At 42.9% G+C, this 22,131-nt stretch overlaps 1 protein-coding gene across 2 annotated transcripts; it reads left to right on the top strand.

Moving 5' to 3' along the window:
* The first annotated feature begins 634 nt into the window (after positions 1-634).
* On the top strand, positions 635-22,111 carry lpin2 (lipin 2). 2 transcript variants are annotated; one of them, XM_030773829.1, is made up of 20 exons: positions 635-843; positions 7,387-7,587; positions 10,449-10,544; positions 10,738-11,048; positions 11,290-11,397; positions 11,551-11,683; positions 11,942-12,308; positions 12,558-12,657; positions 12,840-13,027; positions 13,235-13,328; positions 13,430-13,499; positions 13,778-13,870; positions 14,699-14,781; positions 15,106-15,253; positions 16,110-16,258; positions 17,421-17,507; positions 17,745-17,897; positions 18,219-18,333; positions 18,781-18,884; positions 19,164-22,111. In XM_030773829.1, exons 2-20 carry the CDS (start codon positions 7,396-7,398, stop codon positions 19,309-19,311), a joined length of 2,739 nt encoding a protein of 912 aa, XP_030629689.1. In that variant the 5' UTR covers positions 635-843; positions 7,387-7,395; the 3' UTR covers positions 19,312-22,111. The 2 variants fall into 2 exon arrangements, with proteins under 2 accessions (XP_030629689.1, XP_030629688.1); XM_030773828.1 differs by lacking the exon at positions 635-843 and adding an exon at positions 3,637-3,909.
* Positions 22,112-22,131: the final 20 nt, after the last annotated feature.

Raw genomic sequence — 22,131 nt, 5'->3', positions numbered from 1 at the left:
TGTGTGTTCTGTGTGGTCCCACGTTAATCTGCCTTTTATCCATGAGAACAGTGCACCTAGCAGTGTTGTGTGATAACAATACAGTATTAAACCATGCAGAGTGCCTGTGTGTTCAGGAACTTTCGGCCATCATTTGCATTTGAAATACTGGCATCTGATGTAGTTTTCTACTCAACTTTTTATTGTTATTGACAATGAACCCGTGACTCATCTTTACAAAACACCTTAAAGGAAACCAAACGTATGATCTCTGAAATGATGCTATGCATTCTAAGCCGTCATACTTCTGACCATTTTGCTCAGAGAAATGAGTGAAGGGGAGATCCCATGTTTTTAAACACTGCTTAATGCCAGACATTTCATCATCATATCATTTGACCGACTTTAGGTCCTATGAGATGAACAATAGTGACAACTGATGATAGTCCTGCCATTTACAAAAATAATAAAACTAGAAGTGTATAAGTGTCATTGTTGGTAGTGCTATCATTGGACTGACAGATGTAAAGCACATGAATGGATTCTCGAGATGTCACGTGGTGGTGTCGCATCACCGCTGCCGCTGTTGTCGGCAAATTGACCGAGTCCGACCCTTGGCCATGGAGGAGTTTCCGTCAAAATACATCACGTAGTAGAGGAGAGAGTTCCAATGTGTCAGCGTTTGATATAACGTAGAGGTATGTAGGGTTTTTTGTTTTTTTCATGGACAGAAACGAAGGTTTGGACGTTTCATTACTAAAACAGCTGGAAGCTCACTGAAAGCGGAACTTCGACCAGTAACAGAAGAGACAGAATCTCACATCGATACAGATACCCTCATTCCACTGCTGTGGTTCATACAAGGTAAAGGAAAAAAAACATCAGTTTTGTTCGTTATAGTTATATGTACATAGCTCAAGGTGATATTTAGATTAGCTAACATGAATTCCTGACTGTCTGGGGCGATATTTATGTAATTTATGTCACTAACTTGGCGATTCAAATCATCGTCATTGATTCGTGCTAGCAAACCTCAGTCCTGCTAGCAAGCTAAATTAGCATAGCTAGCTGGGTTCTCAGGTTTGAAAGTATACATGTACTCTATGTCGCCGCTTCTCTGTGACAGCTCTCAGGTTTTAAAAAAAGAGCCAGAATTTTGTCAGTAATTCAGTATATCGAATTAGTTCAATTGCCTAGCACAGTGTATGATCAGGCGGAGTTAACCGTCATACATTCCCGTGGTTTCGGTAGATTTTGAACATCTTAATAAAATGCTTATGAGGACAAGCTAGCTCCCAGTTTAACTGTCTGATTATTTGGCGTGTGGTTTTGTCTGTGACTGTGAAGATATAATGATTTTAATGATAACTGATAGTAACTAATAATAACATTAATTAAATAACACCTTACTCTGGACAAATCTATTTGAAAGTCGCGTTTGATATCTCCAGTAAGTTTATGCTTGTAATGAAACGTTGGCCTGTCCTGTCACCCAAGCTCATCAGAACTTGGAAAACTTTTATCATCAGTACTTGGCGTCATGGCACCACTGCACAGATATGCTACGTTTTAGTTCATACACATGTGCTATGGCCCTCAGAATTAAAAAAAAAGTTTCATTTTGTTTGTTTGACTGGTCACATTTTGTGTGTGTATAATATAAAATAATCGTTCAGCTTGTAATGTCCCTGTTACCTAGAGAGTGTCAAATAGGAAACCTTGATTTATCCCACAAGCTTTGACTATCAAAGTATTTCAGGGTGTTTTGCTCTATCACGTTCCGTGACAGACGTGTAGGCAAAAGTCAAACACTGATTAATCACAGTAAGGACTGTGGTATGGCCTACTGTTATCATTAGGCTATAATTATCATGTTGTCTTGCATCTTTTTTTTATATGCCACTTGATCAATTTCTTCAACACCAGAAGTTCTGTACCTCTTTCATTTGCAATGTTTAAAAACCTGTCTTGCAGAAGGCAGTCCTTCCGCTCAGAGACACTCAGAATGTCAGTGACCAACCACAGCTGGCAGAATTCTTAACGTCAGTTCAGTTTCTATGCGAAATGTCATGAAACCAAATGTGCTGTTCTAAAAATGGGTTAACTCAGCTTGTGCAGTTTTTAGCATACTGACAGTGAATTGGCAGTACTTTTCAGGTAACTGCACTTTGTTGTTTATATGGAGTGCAAAGTAGTATTTGATTCTAAAGGTTACAATACTAAATTACTGACCAATCAATAATTTATGAGACATTGAAACTTGAGCAGATCCTAAGGCTTTTAATAATGAATCGTCTTCGTGCGTGTTCATGGTCAAAAACAGACAAACTAAACAAACAAAAACTGAAAGTGAAATTATGGTGCCTTTTGTAGAGGGCAAGCTCTTTTTGTACACGGACAAATACTTCCTTAAGAAGCAGAGGGAGTTTTGTTAGTGTTTGATAGTATTTGGACTTAAGTGTCTTAAAAACATAGATGTTGTATCTGGGTTGATAGGTAGCATTATAAGTATATGGAAAATTGCTAAAAGCGTGACCTGTGTCTTTTTTTAAATTGTTGCCATGAGCTGGACTTAAACTTGGTGAATGATTGATTTCAGGGATGAATACAGAGATTTGCTCACATGAGAAGCATACATTGCTTGGCCTGACTTTTTTTTTTTTTTGTAATTCTTCATGTTATTATTCATCCCCCATGAATCTATACCGTGAATAAAAAGTAAACAGCATAATCCGGCTTACCCCGAGTCACCTCTGAATTGCGTTAACCCCTGCTGTTATCACACTGCGAAAGCAGCTGTACTCGCCATAAAAGTGCTATTGTTATGCCATTGGTATCAGTGGGTTTTTGTGGCCAGCGGAGATTGGTTATTGAGAAATAATTACACTTGCCATATCTGGCCCCACAAAGCACACACAATGTCTCGGTACCCAGTGTTCAGAAACAAAGACAGACTCAGCTTCTAGCCTTATCAATTTTGGCCCTTAGGTTTTGATTACAGAGAACAGATTATATGGCCTGAAGGACTACCAGAGAGTCCCACGTGCTTTATTTAATATTAGACACACACTCAGGATTGTAAACAGTAGAGGAGGGCAGGTGGACTGAATAAGTGTGTCCTGGGTGATTTTTTTTTTCAAGTTGTTACAGCCTAGTACATACTACTTCATGGGAAAATCAGAAGCAGGACCACATGGGCATGTTTTGGTTTTACCTCAGACTACAGAAATGGCATCATCATTGGGTGCTGTTGAAACCTTATAGCTGTGACATTGTCATTCCTCTCTTTGGCATATTTCTTAGCAGAGGAGTTTTTTTTCTTGGAGTACTCTCCGGCCCCAGGGACAGTTTTGGGTCGTTTTTTTTTCTGAGTGAGCTCTCTATCTCACGTGACTACGGTGTTGGCGCCATTTGCCCATAGACTCCTCCTTCAGCCCCCTTACCGAACCCTTTATCAGACCACACCGCTAAACGACCCTTCACAGGAAACGGCTCTCTTATCAGTCTCTGAAGCACTGACCCCCATGACTCTCTCATTGGCTAGATAGAGGCTGTCCCCTCTTCTTATTGGTTGCAAAGCATCAGAAGATAGTAAAAAGTGAAAAAAGAAAGTAAATATGTTTTAGTCACTTACGTAAGAGGGTCCAATAACATCACACAGAGTACGCTTGTTTGTGTTTATGCCAGGGAGGGTCAGGCAAAGGCCAGGTAGGGAGAATATTTGAGATACAGTCAAGAATGACAGAGAGACAGAAGCTTGTCATCAGGGAGGAGGAGGACTGGACCTGAAGCAGAGTAGTATGAGTTTGGGATAAGGACACAATGAAGAGGCTGCGCTCTCTGACAGAGTTAGAACCTTTAGGTAGTGCCACAGAGGAGGAGAACAGCGAACAGGATGAAGCCTCATCCCTTAAATCATCCTGGTCCTTGGTGAGTCAGGTCAACTTGCCAAAAACGTACAGTGCCTTCAGCACCTGGGGCCGTGAACCAGTTGCATACTCAGCTTAGATTACCAACTGAAGTCAATGAAGGCATTTTTTTTTTCTTAACTTTTGTATGTATGTTATGTATATGGAGTCCTGTCTCTTTGACAAGCATACATTGCATTGTTTTTTTGTGAGTGCTTAGTTTGCATTGAACCGTTGGTTAGACTAGACCTATTATTCACTCACTCAAAACTGGTAGTGCTTGTTTCAAGCCCCGATGAATAGTACTGGGATAAGGTTGCCTGTATTCACACACAGAAATCCTCACATGGGCCTAAATAGGTGAAAAGTATGATTAGTCGTGGCTTATTCTAACTTGCAGTTTCCCATAAGTTATATCTAGTGATCTGTAGTGTGCCTGATGTGTTATGTTGCATCAGTTATGTAATTTACAACGTTTTAAAGTCTGTGTCAGGTGTCACAGTGAGGAGGTATGACTTAAAGAACTCTAATCTAAGGCTGTTATCATTGCAAGTCTTTTGGTTCAAACTCCAAAGTGGGTGTGGTGATGACATTTGATGCACTCGGCTCAGAGGCAATCTCAAGACCTCTCACATCTCCCACAGTGCATCGTGTGTTGTTAACAAGAGAGTGGACCTTTGGAATAAGAGCAGGGGCATATTTGAGAACAGATGGCATTCTGTTAATGTACAGCGAAACATTAAATAATCAAACTTAGCTCAAACTACTGACCTACCTTGGCTTATATTTAAGCCACCGTGCTCCATCTTCTCTGTTTTACAAAGTATGATTTGTGGAGGAGTTTAAGCGAGATATTGAGTAGACAAGGTAGAAACCTGTTAGTTTTAGTCCTGTTTTGAAATGACCAAGCAGACTTAGCATTATATGCTTGGTCATTAGCATTTGCACAGGCTAGTCACTGTTTGGCAGTGGTTTCCATGGCAGCCTTCGGGAGCTTCTTTCTATAATGAAACAGTTAATGGGGTCAGGCCTCAGGACAGGAGAAAGGCAGAGGCCTTATCCAGTTTCCAGATTGATTGTCAGTCTTAACACAGGACTCCCTTCTTCCCTTAGGAGAAGTAGAGACACCTGCTCCAGGTTTATGTTTCTTTGGAAGCCCCTCATTCTCTCAAATGGCTTCACAGATGATTTGGAATAGAACAAAGGCCATTCTGAATGAAGCTTAGGAGCAGCTACGAATAATTCAAAACAAGATAAACTCTAACTAATGGATTCTTAATAGCCACGTGTCATTTATGGGCAGAAATTTGATCATAAAATATCATACAACATTGGTGGAGGTTAGAAAGGCATTTTACAGAGTTGAGTTTTTCTTGTTTTTAATCTGTATTGAGTTCCGCTCTGCGTTGGCGGTACGAGCATGGTTTCTGTCATCTATTTAACAATATGAAAATGTTTGAATTATATTTGTCCTGTGGGTTTTTTCAGTAGTGTATATTAAAATTGTGAAACAGAAATTAGTCTCTCTGGAGATAGACGAGCAGGCTTACTGTTCCCTATTAAGTGTTTGCAAAGCACATTTAACAAGGCAGGTAATTTATTATAATATCTAGACTTTGGGGATCATTATTTCCTCAGAGTTCTGTGTGTGTGTCATCATTTGTCATCTTGTGTGCCTGCCAATACAGCCTGGACTGTTTATGCAAAGGAAAGTAGGTTTTGTCTTTTGAAACCTCATGCATGTCCTGAAAATGGCATCGGGTTGAATGTAGGAAGCTGCTGTTGTGTTGTAAGAAAACAGGCTCTTCCTGAGTGGAGAGTCTGTAGAAAAAAACTAGGTAAACAATACACTGAATAAACTCCAGAAGGCTGTCTCACATGTTTACCATGTTAAACGGTTTCCTTAATCTTTTTTTAGCTTAAGACATTGATAAACAGTTCTTTTTTTTTTTTTTTTAGGTTTACAAATATGTTATCTCATGTAAAATTAAAAAAAAAGTCATACTGTAGATTCTCACGTTTGCTTCATATTGAAAATAATCGCTCCGTTTTCTCCCTTTCCGTTTAATACAAAAAACACGTCACTTAAGAAACGTTGCTCAGTATCAGATCTTTATGTTCTGAATGTTCTTGACTGTTGAGAAGGAAGCCAAGAGATCACAGACCACAGTATCACACGTGACAGCTTCTCTCCTTGTCTCGTCGTGTTTGTTGCCAAGTGCTGATGTTCCTTATGTAGTCAGGTGTAAGGCCCTCCTCTCCCTATCTCCTTTTGCCCTTTTCAAACCACTCTATGTGTCTTATTAAAATCAGACAGTAAACTTTGTCTTACATTATAGTATGAGCATGTGCTCTGGCATTTTTCCTCAGTGTATCTCAGGTCGTTCTCAGTGACAGAGTTACACAAGCACTTGTTTTATGGTTCGTAAAATATGTGCTTCATTTAGGCTAGTTGATGTTGGTCAGATTTTTCTGCGGCTCTGTGAACGGAGAGCTAGGGCTGGCTCAAGGCTGCTGAGGTGATAAGGTAATGTTATAATGTACAGAGGGCAGATAATGGAAAGACCATAAACTAGAACGGATTTGAATTTATTCCATTAACAGCAACCATCGACTTTGCATTACGTGCCCTCATATCTACACGTGGTGTTCCACTGATACAAGCTCGCATTCTTTTCGCCCGTTGTCACATCATAAACATTTCACAAGTCAGTCACCTCTGAGCTATGTTTTCCTGTTTGCTCAAAAACTGCTTTGTCACAGGTAAGGTAGTTAGGAGGTCTGTTGTAGGCCATACTACAGTCAGTCTGTCAGTCATAGGACATAACTAAGAATACTGTGCCTTTAAAGAGTGAGACAGCAGGAGCAATCAGCTTGTAGGATATCAGCAGTCGTTGTGGCTGTTAAACTGTGAGGCAAGTACAGTGCGGTTTCTGGATCTTGCTCAGAGACAGCGGCCTGGAGGACGTTGAGGCCACCAGTGCGGTGACAACCCCAGGCCTGTCTGCAGGCAGGCAGATAAGAACTCTCCAATGGCAGGCCTTCCAGAGGGAAGCCTCACTAAAGAGCGGCAGCTCAGGGCAGAAAAAAAAAAATAGATCTCGTTCCAGAAGATGATGTCCCTCCTGATGAGACGAAAGTCAGAAAGAAGAGGCCTGCTAGGGGGTTACCACTTCAGCTCCAGATCGAGCCAGAAAAAGAGCTTTTGAAAGAGAGCATGAAGGGCACGGTCTCTTACTGTTTATAAAACTGGTCTTCCCACAGACTGTTTATAAAACTGGTCTACCCGCAGACCGATAGGACAAAAAAAAAAAATAATAATAACAGTGTCATTCATATAACACTCTAAATGGAACAGTGGGTCATTACATGAATCTCTAGGTCTCCAGAAGAATCCATAAGTCGTAGCGCAACAATCCACTGCCTGTCTTCTTTCATGACACAGCATGTGGTGCTGAGGCATTCATTAATGTATTAATGTTTCTTATTCACTGACTAGGTGGACACCATGAATTACGTGGGACAACTGGCAGGCCAGGTTCTGGTGACGGTTAAGGAGCTGTATAAAGGCATTAACCAGGCCACGCTGTCCGGCTGCATTGACGTGGTCGTAGTACGCCAGAAAGATGGAAGCTTCCAGTGCTCCCCTTTCCACGTTCGATTTGGCAAACTGGGTGTGCTGCGCTCCAAGGAGAAAGTGGTAAGTAACGGCGGAAAAATGAAGGAGGGAATAAGAGATGGAAAGTGCTGAGGAACGGAATGGTTTCAACATTGAATCTAGGACAAGGTATCTAGGAAAGATAATTAAATGCTCCTCCGTCAGCGAAAGAATGAAAATGTGACATTTGGTCTAGTCTGAGATGTTTCACTTCATTCAGTCCATCCTAGATTGGCACTGGGACATGGAAAATGCTTCTTTAAAAACGAAGACTGTCGCGAGGAATTCTTGAAGTGGATTTTGCCGTTTGTTTTGACTGTAGAAATGTCTGGATTCACAGGTATAATGTAGAACTACTCAGAACTACTGTGTCTATGAGAAGATTTCCCCCTTTTTTTTGGTGTGGTACTCAAGTATTAGGGGATCTGAAAGTTACACAAACAACCACCAGAGGTAAAATCCAACCATTTAGCGGTTGAAATCTTGCATCACAAAGTTGAAAACAAGGTGTACTTTTTGAACAGAAAAACATGGACAAAGAAAAAAAAAAAAGCCTAATCAGTTTTGGACACTGGCCATGAGTTTTTCAGGGACCGGGTGATGTCCTTGTTTGTGTCCATTGTCCTAAACTGAACTCATAACGTTTGGATGAAAGAGCAAACACAGGGCCAGGGAATGTACATTTATCAACTGTTGTTTTACTGGTACATGTCAGCACATTTCAGCTTGTTTTTACTGTGAGATGCATAATTCTTGATGCTGGCCAGTTCCTTACTGTGAAATTTTGATGAAATGGAGAAGTGTTGGTAACACGTTCTGCATTTTGCCACATCTTGCATAAACATTTCTGTGAACTGGTGTACGCGTGCTCCAATCGCAGTGCATGGGAAAATGTCATGCCGGGGAGAAGGTTCATTGCTGTATGTAAACACTCCTCTTTTTTCCATGTCACATGTTAGAGGTTACTTGAGAGTGTCTTTGGCACGGCGCAAATTAAATAAATACCTTAATCAGCCGGACTGTAGGAGTGCATCGTTTATTTATTATGTGACTGCAGAAAAAGAACTTGAAGCAGTCAAGTTTTGGGTTTTTTTGTTTTTTGTTGGTTTTTTTGTTTTTTTTTGAATTTTTAAATTTTTTGCCAGGAGAGAAAGACAGAACCCCTCTGATCATTGAGACATGTTGCTTTGTAATGCAGGCTGGGTAAGATTAGTCTCGTTTCTGAAATCTGAAAAAGGGAACATGAACGGAGTACTATCGCTCTTTCAGTAATAATCAAACTCTCCCATGCAATTTTCTTTTCTTACGAATATGAGATTTATATATAGCTGTAGAAATCCTATAAAACTGGAGGTGTGGAAGAGTTTGGGGAAATATTTGGTGGCGAAGAGAATGAAAAGCGGTGGTCGCTATGGCAACAGGTTTCTGAGAATAAGAGGTGGTTAGAGGAGGAGGAGGAGGCAGGAGGATGAATAGTGTCTCATCAAGGTTTCTTATATAATGGAGAAACGAGAGGTGGGGTGAGGTGTTTCCATGAGAAAGGCATTGGAGTTCAGATGGTCGAGTGGAGAACAGAGCTTTTCCTTGGACTCCCACATTCTTCTCTAGGCTCTTTGTTTTAATTGGTTAAAGGAACTGTGGTGGCGTTGTGTCGGTGCAGCTCTTAGTCTGACGCGCCAACTTATCAAACTCTTAACTGCAGCCCACAGCCAAATGCCATCCTTACTTTATTGCCGTTCCTTTCGCAAAAAAGGCGGAAGACATGGAGAGAGTAAAACAAAAACAGTCCTAAGGGACTTTTTTTTTTTTTCTTTCATTTGAGTTTCTATTATCTACAATCCTTTCTATTCCTCCGTTTGATGGGAATTGAGGATTTTCAATATTGAACTGCCTTATATGTAATGCTGTAGGGATGCGTTGGAGATTTTCTCTGGGTCATTATTTGTACCATTAAGATTCTGCACCATCACTCTGTGCCCATAAATCACCTAGCAACCCCCTCATACCAAAGGCCAAAGGCAGTGGGCCAGACTAAACAAGTGGGCCAAGCGGAATTAGAAAGCAGAGAATGGAGAATGAGGGTTTAGAAAGGGCACAAAATCAATGTGATTAAAACGTCATGAGGATTGGCTTGATCCTGCAAATGTTTCTGTGTAATGTACGGTTGTCAAATGAGACTCACACACACGAGTCACAGGCTAGCACGTACGTCGAACTGTGTAATCCTGGAGGATCAGGTTTTTTTGAAATGATCTCGTTCACACTAATGACGTCGCCCTGGAAACGCTGGGCCGGCGTGGTCTCTTTTGCTAATTGGGTTTGATATCCGCACAGAATGATCTACAGCCACAGGCCTCGTCCGTCTCTGAGTGGAGCATTAAAAATGCATAGTTGGACAGAATTTCACTCGTTTGCATTCAGCACATTTACAGAAGTTGGACTGTGAGGTTAGGGCCAGGAGAGACTGTGTTTGAATATATAGGGATGTTTCTGTAATAGTGTCTTTTCTAAAGATAGGCTGTCTGACTGTGTTTAGCAGTTACTCACAATGTAGTTCTCTCCTAATTGTTTCCTAAAGAACACTAAACACAGCTGGTCTTCCATTTGGTGCTTCTCCACAGTTATCTTTCCCTTCAAAAACATACAGAGGTTGGAAAAATACTGCACTAGATATTCTGTAGATATTCAATGCAAATGTCAAAGTCTGTCTGCCATAAGAAATGTAGCCTATTTATGTTGGCCTGTACTGAATGTTTACTGTTCTTGACCTATCATTGCAAGTCATATCTCTACAGATAGTGACTGTCATGAGTGGTCAGTCGCTGATGTGTTTTGTTGGCAGGCGCCGGTCTGAAAAGTTACTCTAGCCTATTTTTAATGTTGACATATGCTGTTGTCCTCAGATTGACATCGAGATCAATGGGGAGCCGGTGGATCTCCACATGAAGCTGGGGGATAACGGAGAGGCCTTCTTCGTGCAGGAGACAGAGGAGCGGAATGTGAGTGCTCTTATCTAGACCCGCACGTGTTTTATAAGACGTTCTCGGGCCTTTGGACACGAAGCGTTCAATTGCTAGTTCTGCAGTCTACTTATTGTTGTGCAAAGGCTTCAGAAAAAGATATTTAACTACAGACACACCTTTTGTCATCTCTTGTCTGTGTTGTAATGCTGGCTTTGTCTGTGTTGCCCAGGAGGTGGTACCGGCCCATCTGGCAACCTCACCCATCCCCTCAGACAGTCACATGTTCTGGATCGGGTCGGAGAGGGCACCGGGACAGGATTTGGATGATGACCCACCGGACCCTGAGGATCCCCCTGAACCCACTGTGTCCAGTAGTGGCTCGGTCAAGAAGAAGAAGAGACGCAGGAAGAAGCACAAAGGAGACGCGCGGAGGGAGGAGCTGACGCCTCCCGTCTCTGTGGGCACGGCAGCTGGTGGCCAATCGGACGAGATCTTTGAGATGGACATGAGCTCAGATGAGGAGGCCTCTTCAAACGCACGGTACACAGAACGCGTCCCATCGTAGGGCGTGGCTTTGTCTTTTTAGCTCTCATCTCGGCCCTGCTTGTCAACGTGTTGTAAATCTGCGAACGAATGTCATGTTGTGGTCGTGCTTGGTGCTTTTCCTTGACGAGTACACTTGAGATTTTTGATCTAACTACAGAGCATGATATTTTCAAAGCAGAGACTGTGTTCGACAGTAATATTTTACTATATCTAAAAGACACGCTTTGTTTTCCAGATCATCGTCTGTCAGCACAGCAAAGGATACTGAGCCCAGATTTCCTACAGTTTCTCATCACCTTGACAATCATCCATTCTCTGACGGAGACTGGTCCCCATCTGACAGGTACTTGCCTATCCATCAAAAAACACAAAATCAGAAAGCCATAACAATGCATTGTTATACTTCCAAAAACACATATTTTTCTTCAGAAAGAATTTTGACCTTGCTGGCTCCCTCTTTCACTTCAACACGTAACGCCTTGCCCTGTGTTCACAGCTCCAGCCATAACCTGTCCCAGGCCTTCTCTCCAAAGAGTGACTCTGAGCTGGTGATCCGGCCCTCAGAGAGCATGCTCAGAGTAGAGTCCCACATGCAGTGGACGTGGGGCGAGTTCCCAGAGCCCACCAGGGTAAGGCCCAGTCCACTCTCCCACTGATACAGACACACAGACTCCGTCCAGTAGAGTTACAAACGCCAACTTTTTATGAGATGTTGGGACATAATACTTATCTGTGTGTGTGTGTGTGTGTGTGTGTGTGTGTTGTACCTCTTTTACCTTGAACGAGTCACTCAAACGGCATTCTCTTTTCTTTTTAAAAAGAATGAATCAATCAGGACAGACAGTCTAGCAGTCTAGCAAACACTGAAAAATGCTTCCTCGCTTCAGGTTTCCAAAAAGGAGAAAGCTGAAGTGCCAAAGACGGTGACCATAACGCCTTCGGAAAACACGCATTTCAGAGTGATCCTGAGCTCCGAGGCCATGGAGGCCGAGGCGGAGGGGGAAGGTGGTCTGACCGGAGGGGAGCGGGCTCCTGTATGTGCCATCGTCAAACCTGAACCGCGCACCCCCGTCACCCCACTGTCCCCGATAACCCCCACGGAGCCTATGCTTTCTCTGCCTGCTGGCGTGGCCACCTCCACTCCCTCAGACCCACAAACTGCTGCTGCCGCTGCTTCTGTTCCCACGTCTGCACAGATGAGTGGGGAGAGGGGCGATGCTTGCTCCAAGACAGACTCTCCTTCCAAGAAGAAAGGTTGGTCTGTCTTTTCTCTTTAAGTCACAGTAATGGGAAATTCAATCCCATGAGTGTGAAAAATTGAAAATGTCTCCCGAGAGTATGTCTTGCGACAGGATTCATAACTCATATTCAAGGAAAGCTTGTTGATTATGGTAACGATTCATTTTTGCGAGGCACAGAGAGCTTTGCCGTGTCGACTTTGCCCTCTGAGATATGACTGATACACAGTTGCTTATGGTTCTGATCTTGCCCTTTGGTCCGCAGGTGTCCCAAAGAGGAGCCAACACCAAGGCCCTGAGGACATCTACCTGGACGACCTGAATGTACTCGAACCTGATGTTGCTGCTCGTTATTTTCCTAAGAGGTACTGGGCCAGACGCACTTCTGACTAGAGCTTCAGCAAAAAACAAGGAGGAATTTTAAATCATCAGACAGCCCTCATATGAGAAGGGTTTCAGGGACAAAAAGAAAATCACTTTGTGGATGCTGTGTCATTTGCTGTGCATCCTTGTCATGTTTGTGGATTCTTTTGTGTGTCCCTCTCAGTGATTCAGACCCTGGCTCCAAGCACTGGATGGACTCTGGGATGCGTTCTGGATCCCAGTCTCCGCAGTCCGTGGGCAGCGCTGCAGCCGACAGCGGAACAGAGTGTTTATCCGACTCTGCCGGCGACTTGCCCGACGTCACGTTGTCGCTGTGCGGGGGGCTGAGTGAGAACGCGGAAATATCCAAAGGTATCAGTTATTCACACAGAGAGGAAGACTGGCCTCTAGAGGGGGTGCTTTGTCTTTTTATGACTTACAATGTGGAATGTGCTGAATTTGGGGAGAAATGGGAAGAGGATGTATCTGTCATGGCATTTATCCAAATCAGAGCTGTGGGAGTAATGTTTTTGTCATACTCTTTTTCTGTTTGTTTGTGGGGTTTTTTTTTCTCCTCAGAAAAATTTATGGAGCATATCATTACCTATCATGAATTTGCTGAAAATCCTGCGATCATCGACAATCCTAATTTGGTTGTAAAGATTGCAAACAGGTAAGATGAACATTATTTGCCAAGACCGACTCTTCAAAAAGCTGCGCTAAGCGCTATTTTAATGACGTCTCAAAACAAACGTGTTTTTTGTTCCTCTGCAGATATTACAACTGGACCTTGGCTGCACCTTTGATTTTGAGCTTACAGGCGTTTCAGAAGACCTTGCCAAAGGTATTTCAATCCAAATTCCTGCTAGAACCTACTATACGCGCTCCGAATATTTTGAATGCCTAACGAAGTAGCTCACTCTTAACAAACCAAACACATTTTTACCTCTTCACATCTCTCTCACCCAAGAGGGGGTTATTCTTCAACCGTACAAAGCTATACAAATTGAGCAATGCTGCTGTGTCGCACGAATCCTCGGGGTTTTTTGTGCGGACGCTGCGGCGGCCGTCGGATGAGAAATAGAGGTGTGTGATTTTTCCCCTCTTTGACCGTGCGTGCAGGCCACAGAGGAAGCCTGGGTTAAAGAGAGGATGCCGAAGAAGTCGGGGCGCTGGTGGTTCTGGAGAAAGAGAGCGGACAGCACCATCAAACAGGTAACACCGCCGCCGACATCAGTGTTGCTTTCACAATTAACCAGGCAAAAAGTGAAGAGCTTTGAGATGATGGTGCCCAAATACACAACAGATAAAAAAAAAAATAAATAAAATAAAATCGACCGCAGCTGACGTCGGGCAGAACGCTTTGTGTAGTGTTTACTGATCATAGCGTAGTCTTCTGTAAGGCATCCAATAAGTCCCTTTTTTTTTCCTTCAGGGCTTTTAATAACTCTGCCGCTGACCTTAAGTATTCCCTTCCGTAAAGGAGCCTTACTGATCGCGCATTCATCATCGTCTGCGTCATTCTGAGTACAAAAGGAGAACGTCTCTCAGATAACTAAGTTAGGCTGGACTCCACATCTCTGATGAGTCTCTTCACTCTCCTTAGCCTCTCTAGCCATCAATCATATCATACATCAAAGTCATTCTTTCCACTCATAACACACTTATGGAATTAGGACTGCATTAAGCTGTGCTGTGTTACGGCCGCAGATGGACACGCTGACAGCTATAAATAGACTGAACACCTTATTACTCAAGAGACTTTCATTAATAACCGCCAGAGTTACTGATACACACAGATTAGCACAAAGCACCACCTTATTAATCACTGCGAAGTCGCTAATGTGTTCTGGAATTGACCATAAACAAAAAATTTGTTTTGCAAGGGACGAAGAAATGTCAAATCATCCTTTTACCAAACTGACCTGCTTCTGAAATCTTCGAATCAACACAGACTTCCTGTGTTTGTGGTATCAGTGGATTTACTGCCAGCTGCGCTTGACGCATATTATAACACCTTGATCTGATATTTCTGTCATGCAGTCAGAAAGCACTGGAAAACTGGAGATGAAAGAGTCGCAACTTGAAGGTGGCCCTTCTCTCTCACAGGAAAGTCATACCCGCAAGTGAGTCAGCTCTACTACTTGTCTATCTGCATATGCTACTACAGGCTTTTAGTAGCGAAGTAAGGCTGTATAAATTAGCAGCAAAGATGAGTCATTCTACTCACTTTGATGATTGTGATGTTAAATGAACCTTTTATTCTATTTCTGGAAGGTAAAAATCAGGGCATTTACACTTTAGTTCTGTTACCGGGCTTGAACTATCATTCACCAGTAGTAAACGTGGGGATGTGTTGTCACTGAGTATTAGAATATTAATTAAATACTCAGTGCAACTGAGTCAACTGACTGATTAAATGTTTTTTTTTGTTTGTTTGTTTTTGTCAGAGCTGAGACCAGAGACTCATCCAGTGATGAGGAGGGGAAGGAGGTGAGCGCTGCCTCCTCTCTTGAGCGAATGGCCCAGTCTGACTCCCAGAGCCACAGTAACACCCACTCCTACAGGAAGTCTCTCCGTCTCTCCTCCGAACAGATAGTGAGTGCCATTGCTCCTGACTTGTTTGACAGATTTATGAACTTTTCCCTGTGACACCTCATTAAGAGTACGATTCCGTCTGAGCAATCGCCTCAAACCCCATTTTTAGCCGCTGCCGTTCACTGACTCACCTCACACTTGCCGAAAACACGCAGCAAGTAACGACCGCTTAATCCCTTCTCCAAAAGCACTTCTGCAAAAATCAATAGGAACATTCTCCTCTACAGGTTTTCTTCAGAAGGATTTATTTAGATTCAACGCTGCGGCTCCATACAAAGCTCACTTTTCCTCAGGGCTTTCTATTAGGTAGTAGCTCCCTCTGCTGGCCGTGCACCTCAGGCTGTACACACACACACACACACACACACAGTTTGTTTGCACACAAATGATTGCAAGTAACTTATGACAAAGACAAATGAAACTCTGTAATTTTTCCGAAAAGACATGCTCTCATGGTGACGTCAGTTTTGTTTAATCAGTGCAGTTTTGCTAAAGCGTGGTTTACATGGTCTTTGACACAAATGGTGTTTGTGTGAATGTGGATGCATCATAGAGGAGACAGAGAATCATAGAACATACCTTCTCCCACTCAAGATCAACCGTGTGCGCTGGGAGAATGGTTATTTACTCCCACCGAAGCCGGTATAACTAAGTGATGGACTTTGCACAACGTAATGGAATTAAGAAGTGTATTAACTTTGATGTCATCTGTCAGTTGACAGAACGAGCGGGCCCACATGTGGCCCGACGTGATGAGCGTAATAAGATTTTGCCGTAATGACACGAGCCAGCGCTAATCTAATCGAACGTTCCAGCGAGGCATTGTGACATAATGAGTGTCTGCTTGTGCCCACAGGCTAGTCTGAAACTGAAGGAAGGTCCCAACGATGTGACGTTCAGCATCACGACGCAGTACCAGGGCACCTGTCGCTGCGAAGGCACCATCTATCTGTGGAACTGGGATGACAAAGTCATTATCTCAGACATTGACGGCACCATCACCAAGTACGTGGTTTCCGCCTCTGACGTGTCGGCTACGGTTTTACAGTGATTTTTATTGGCCCGTCAAGGGTCCGTCCGTCCGTCAGCGTGGTTATTCTTCACTTACTTGTCCGTTTACTGTTGTTTCTCTCAGGATAAAGAATGGGTTTGGCAGTTTTGCCCCGAGCGTGCGGATTACATCAAAGTTCATTTGGCTGTACCTCAGTCACACGTTATTGCGTACAGCGTTCGCGTATTAAACAAGACCAAATGACATTTTCCCCCAACAAGTCAGAGCCAACATCAAAGACTTGACTCTTTTATCCTATAAAGCCGGGGGGAAAAAAAAAGCACCGGAAAACGCAGAACTACATAATGATCTGCGTAACGGTCCTCTAATGATCATCACAATGGATCGAACGGTGTGTTCTTTTACACGGCACCGTATAACCAGTGATCCTAATGTAGGCGAAGGGCGTCTGCAGCTCAACGCAGGCCAGTTCATGGCATTTTAACGTGAGTTTTGGTGGCGCACCTGACTGTATTTCTAGGTTGAGCTTGGCCCTCCTTTTGGACTGCTAATTACTGCAAAAGGCAGTGGTAATATTACCGCGTATGCGCATTCGCGCAAAAAGGATGGCCCCCGCCTCCAGTCCCGGCCTCCCGCTCCCAGAGACTGGTGGGAGGCAGACATCAAACGGACAGATTGACTGGCGCTTATTATTTCGGTGACCCCCCCCCCCCCCTCCCCCAACCTCCCGCCTCGCAAGTCTCTCTGGAGCTCTGATGCGGGGCTGTCTGCATGGAGTGATCTAGCTAGGGTTGGACTAGGAGGAGGATGTCACCATAATGAGCCAATTTAAACCGTACTCGCATACGCCACAACACAGACGAAGCGAGAGATAAAACGCCACGGTCGGGAGAAGGGGTCTCATTAGCGTGGAACACCGTTTGAGTTTTTTGGCGAAATGGCAGAAAATTCTAACCACTTTGCAAGTCTGTTAACTCAGAGAATGTAAAAAAAAAAAAAAAGAATCTGTTCACGTATATGGTGTCTATTTTAAGGAACGAAAGAGTCCAACCAGACTAGGATTCCCTGAGTGGATATTTACAGTATGTTTGTGTGTTTGCTACCCCATGCTCATACATCGTGTTCATTGCACACGCCTGTGTTTTGTGCTGACAGATCAGACGTGTTTGGGCAGATCTTGCCTCAGCTTGGGAAGGACTGGACACACCAGGGTATTGCCAAGCTTTACCACTCCGTGGCTGAGTGAGTTCCTCACAGATCTATAACACCATTTCATTTATCCATTCTCCCCTCCTCAAAGGATTTTGATTATAGCTCTTAATGGAAACTTTATGGCTTTCATCCTGTTGGCGTTTGGAGGAAGAAAGGCTTCCTCTGCACCAGAGGAGCCGAGGGGCCTACGATAAGATGCTCTAGCAGAAGTGTAGCGTGATTGAAGTATTTTGGTGATTGTTTGTCCATTTGTTTCGTGCTCTGTAGGAACGGATATAAGTTCCTGTACTGCTCAGCGCGTGCCATTGGCATGGCAGACATGACGCGGGGGTATCTGCAGTGGGTGAACGATGGGGGCATTATCCTGCCCCGTGGGCCTCTCATGCTGTCTCCCAGTAGCCTCTTCTCTGCTTTCCACAGGTATCACACTCAACACCTCAACACAAGCCGCCCACACACCAAACCCCTGTACCATTCAGACTTTACAGTCCTTCTCTCTACATGCAACACGAGTCGCCGGTGACATTTTAAATGTTGTCAGTACTTCATGAAAAGGTGAAGCCATAAGGGACGTTCCAGTGTTTCTCAGTAAAAATGTGTTTTATTTTAACATTTTAAATAATATTTATATTTAAAATGTGATTTGAACTTACGAGTACCTAGTTTTCTTTTTTTTTTTTTTTGTATTCGTGTCTTTTTTTTAACCAGCAGGTGTTTTTTTTTTTTTTTTTCCTTTTACAGGGAGGTTATCGAGAAAAAACCTGAAATCTTCAAGATTGAATGCCTTACTGACATTAGGAATCTTTTCCATCCCAACAAACATCCCTTCTACGCGGCATTTGGAAACAGAACCAACGTGAGTCTGTTATGTTACGTTGGCTGAAAGTAAATGATGTAGTCACATGGTAGCTATGTCTTGAAGGGGTTTGTGTCATCAGGATCTGGAGCCCATGCTGAAGTGCAATTCTATATATCTAACACACGACAGAGCAGTTGGACCAGCTTGCTGGGTTTGCGATCGAAGCTCAGCTGAGTAAATAACTTACGGTTGGGGTGTATCCTGCATTATGACCTGTCGGTTATGTCTTCAGACATGAGCGCTTCTCTCCCGTCGGCACAGAGTTATGACAGTTAGGAGGAGTTCCACACAAACAGGAAAAGATTGTTCAGGTTTTTGCGTACGAGTGCCGAGTGGAAAAGAGCTGCATTTTTTCCATGCCGTGAGATTTTCCATGGCTGATGGTGTAAACTTCAGATATGCGTCTCTCATTCTCTCTCTCTCTCTCTCTCTCTCTCCCTGCAGGACGTGTTTGCCTATAAAGAAGTAGGAGTGCCAGTGTGCAGGATCTTCACAGTAAACCCCAAAGGCGAACTCATACAGGAGCAAACCAAGGGCAACAAATCCTCGTAAGCATACCCAGCACGTGCATTTCAATCCGTTTGCCAGTTGAACACGTTCAGTTGGCAGCGGGCGCTCTCCAATTCAAGAATCACACAACAAAGCACTCTCTTTTTACAGAAGAGCCGTGAGCGAGCCTCCTTTGGGTAGATCTTTCTAGTAGCAGCACGCTGTTATGAGTGATTTTATGTGACGTTTACAGCAGAGCTGATGGTCGTCGCTGTGCAGATAGAAACATCTGTGTTGGGTGGCTTGGCTCATGGTTGCTCTCTCTCTCTCTTCTTTAGGTATAGCAGACTGAGTGAGCTGGTGGAACACGTCTTTCCTTTACTGAATAAAGAACAAAGCTCAGCTTTCAGTTTTCCAGAGTTCAGCTCTTTTTGCTTCTGGAGGCAGCCCATTCCCGAAATCAACCCCGAAGAGCTGCCCTCGTAGTCGCGATGCGTCGACCACTCCCACACGTGACATTGGATCCCAAGGGCTCATCTCATTTGCTTGCGGGACATTAGACACTAAAGAAACTAAGCAGTCATTATGTCATATCATTTTGATTCTCGTTCTGGCTTCGCTCGGCACCGGAGACCTGTTCTCATTTTTCCACCGTTGCATCATTTTCCAAAGTTCATCGCTGACGCTCGGCCAAAACACCTGCTAACACTGGCAGCAGCTACACGGGGGACCTCTTCCAATCTTTTACGGTCCCTTCGCCGGACCTGGACTGCACCTGTGTCCGCTTCACGTTCAGAATAAAAGAGGAACTTTCTAGCCCCACGGGTCACTCAGAGACACACGTGCAGAGCGTCAGAGCAATGCCCACGCCATAATGTCACTGCACCAACTCTGCTAAACCCATCCCTGACCGTACGGTCAGCATCCCGCCCCGAGAACTCGCTGCGGACAAACTCGACCCGAAGGAGAAGAGTGGAGGTGTCCCCAGGGCGCGGTATCGCATGACAGCACTTCACCTAAAGGGATAAACAGGTCCTGTCTGGGAACTGGAGTAGCGAGTGCTGCTCTGGCAATGCGTCGTGGAAACAGATGTTATAATTTCGAATTTGTGTGACGGTCTGGAGATGATTTAGCTGCTAATGATCCGAAACTGCTCCAGAACCCAAAGGATTTGTTTATCCCCTGATTGATTCAGTGTTTACAGTTATGACTGAAGATGGACGACGGACGGGAAAGAATGAATCGAGTGAATCTGTGTATCTAGTGTGAAAACTGTGTAAACTTGTGTGTATATTTAATTGTGTGGTTGAAAGGTTGTTTGATTGTGGTTTCTTCTGAATCACACTAGTAGTTAAGATATTTATTTAAACAAATAATTAAAAGAAAAAAAAAAAACGATATTTTCTCAGAGAGTGAATTACCTAACATCAGAAGTAGTTATTCTAAATGATTTACCTTTTCATGCACTGCCTATACTTAGCTCTGAAAGAATACCTGTCTAACAATGAAGTGTCCTGATACTATCCTTGTGTGATGAGTTAGCGTGACAGCGTCCGTTAGACGTTGTCATAATATGCACTGAACTGACTTGTGTTCCAGTTTGGCACAGACGTCATCCTGGAGTCCAGGAGGATCTGTCCAAGCTTGAGTTCAGTCTCTGTAGCCCTATCAAACATGCTTATTCACAGGCAACAGTGCACTGAGAATAAAGGTGTAGCACACTTTGGGTTACTTTTTTTTTTTTTTTTCCACACAGCCATTGACTTTCTCATCCTCTGGCTGCTTGGTAACACCCCACCAATCGCACTTTCTTCTACAACCAAGCGAAAATGCGAAAATCGTCTCGTCATAAAGAAATAGCACTGTTGTTTCAACCTACGCTTGTTTGAACTTTGGTTGTGTGTATGCAATGCAAGAGTTTCAGACCATATGCCCTTCTGTTCTTAAACTGTTTAAAACAAGATACAGGGGTTAATGAATTAACGTCAGTATAGCGTCTGTGCCTGGACAGTAAGGTTCTGACAGACTTTCACACCTTAATGTGCTGCTCCTAAGCTGTATTGAAGCTGAGTGACTGGCTTTGGGAGGACCTTCTTAAACTGTTTTTCAGCCAACCAAGCCATCGTTTGCTTTGTTAGAATGAACAATGGTGTTAAAGACATGGAATCTTTGAAGACTGAAGATGTATCTGACAATGTATGTAAAAAAAAAAAAAAACGGCTGATGAAACGCACCACAGCTGTTTTGTGTGGCTAATGGAGGGTCAGCTGTGCTGCTTTGGGCCATAAGTGGCTGTCGATGAAGTAGAGGTAAATTGTTATTAACATTTTATTTAGATGTAAGAGGAAGCACTGACATTTAGAACAGGATACATTTGTTTTGTTTTGTTTTGTTTTCCTCTAGGAAACATTTTCCATCTGGTCAAATTTCACTGTGATCCTGTTGCGACTAAAGGAAAAATGTCTTGATTCTTGAATATTTTGTCAGCCAATAGAATAGAAAAAAAAAAAGACTTTGGCCCACTGAAACTCTAAATATTTACCTGTTTAGTGGTTGAGTCCTTTTAGTTTCGACAAGGTGTTGTTTTGTCGCACTGTGTGCAACAACTTTGTTAAAATAGGCAAACACAAACCTAAAGCACAATGGGAAGTAATTTATTTAGGACTGATTTTCATTTACATATAATAGTTGAATAAGTTATTTAGGAAAATGTGGGCATTCCTCATTTCATGTTTATAAGCAGACTTCTAATTTGATAGATCTTCTGTTAGCATTTTTGTTTGTTTTATGGTGTTTGGAAGTGAAATCTGTCTCTGTGTTAAGTATTAACAACGTGAACCCATTCTTTCTATGAAAGTAATACCTCTTGTGTGGAATAAACACACTCACCTTGTATAAATCTGAAATTTATGGCAAATGGGAAAAAAAAAAGGTAAAATTAAATCGCCTTTTGAAAGCGCTGAGGCAAATGTTAAACATCGAACATTCTTCTCTGTTCTCTCTCTTTTGCTCTCTCTCTCTCTTTGATGCCTTTTGGTTTATGTGTGTATGCTTTTATCTCTTATTGTATATGATGTGTGGGGAAATACGTGCTTCTGTTGGTTTTTCATTGATTTTGATGTGTTAAGCTTGTTATTGATTGCTTTGACCAGCATAAATACCTTTAAATGTATAATTGCTGTATGGATTTATGGAAACAAACAAACAAACAAACAAAAAAACAAAATATGGTTTAAAAATATGTTTATGAAACACAAATCTATTAAATTATAATTACCATAACAAATGAGTATATTTGAGATGTCT

This window comes from Chanos chanos, chromosome 5 (genome assembly GCF_902362185.1).
Source record: "Chanos chanos chromosome 5, fChaCha1.1, whole genome shotgun sequence".
In the NCBI taxonomy this organism is placed as follows: domain Eukaryota; kingdom Metazoa; phylum Chordata; class Actinopteri; order Gonorynchiformes; family Chanidae; genus Chanos; species Chanos chanos.
This window is presented reverse-complemented; position numbering and strand designations above follow the sequence as displayed.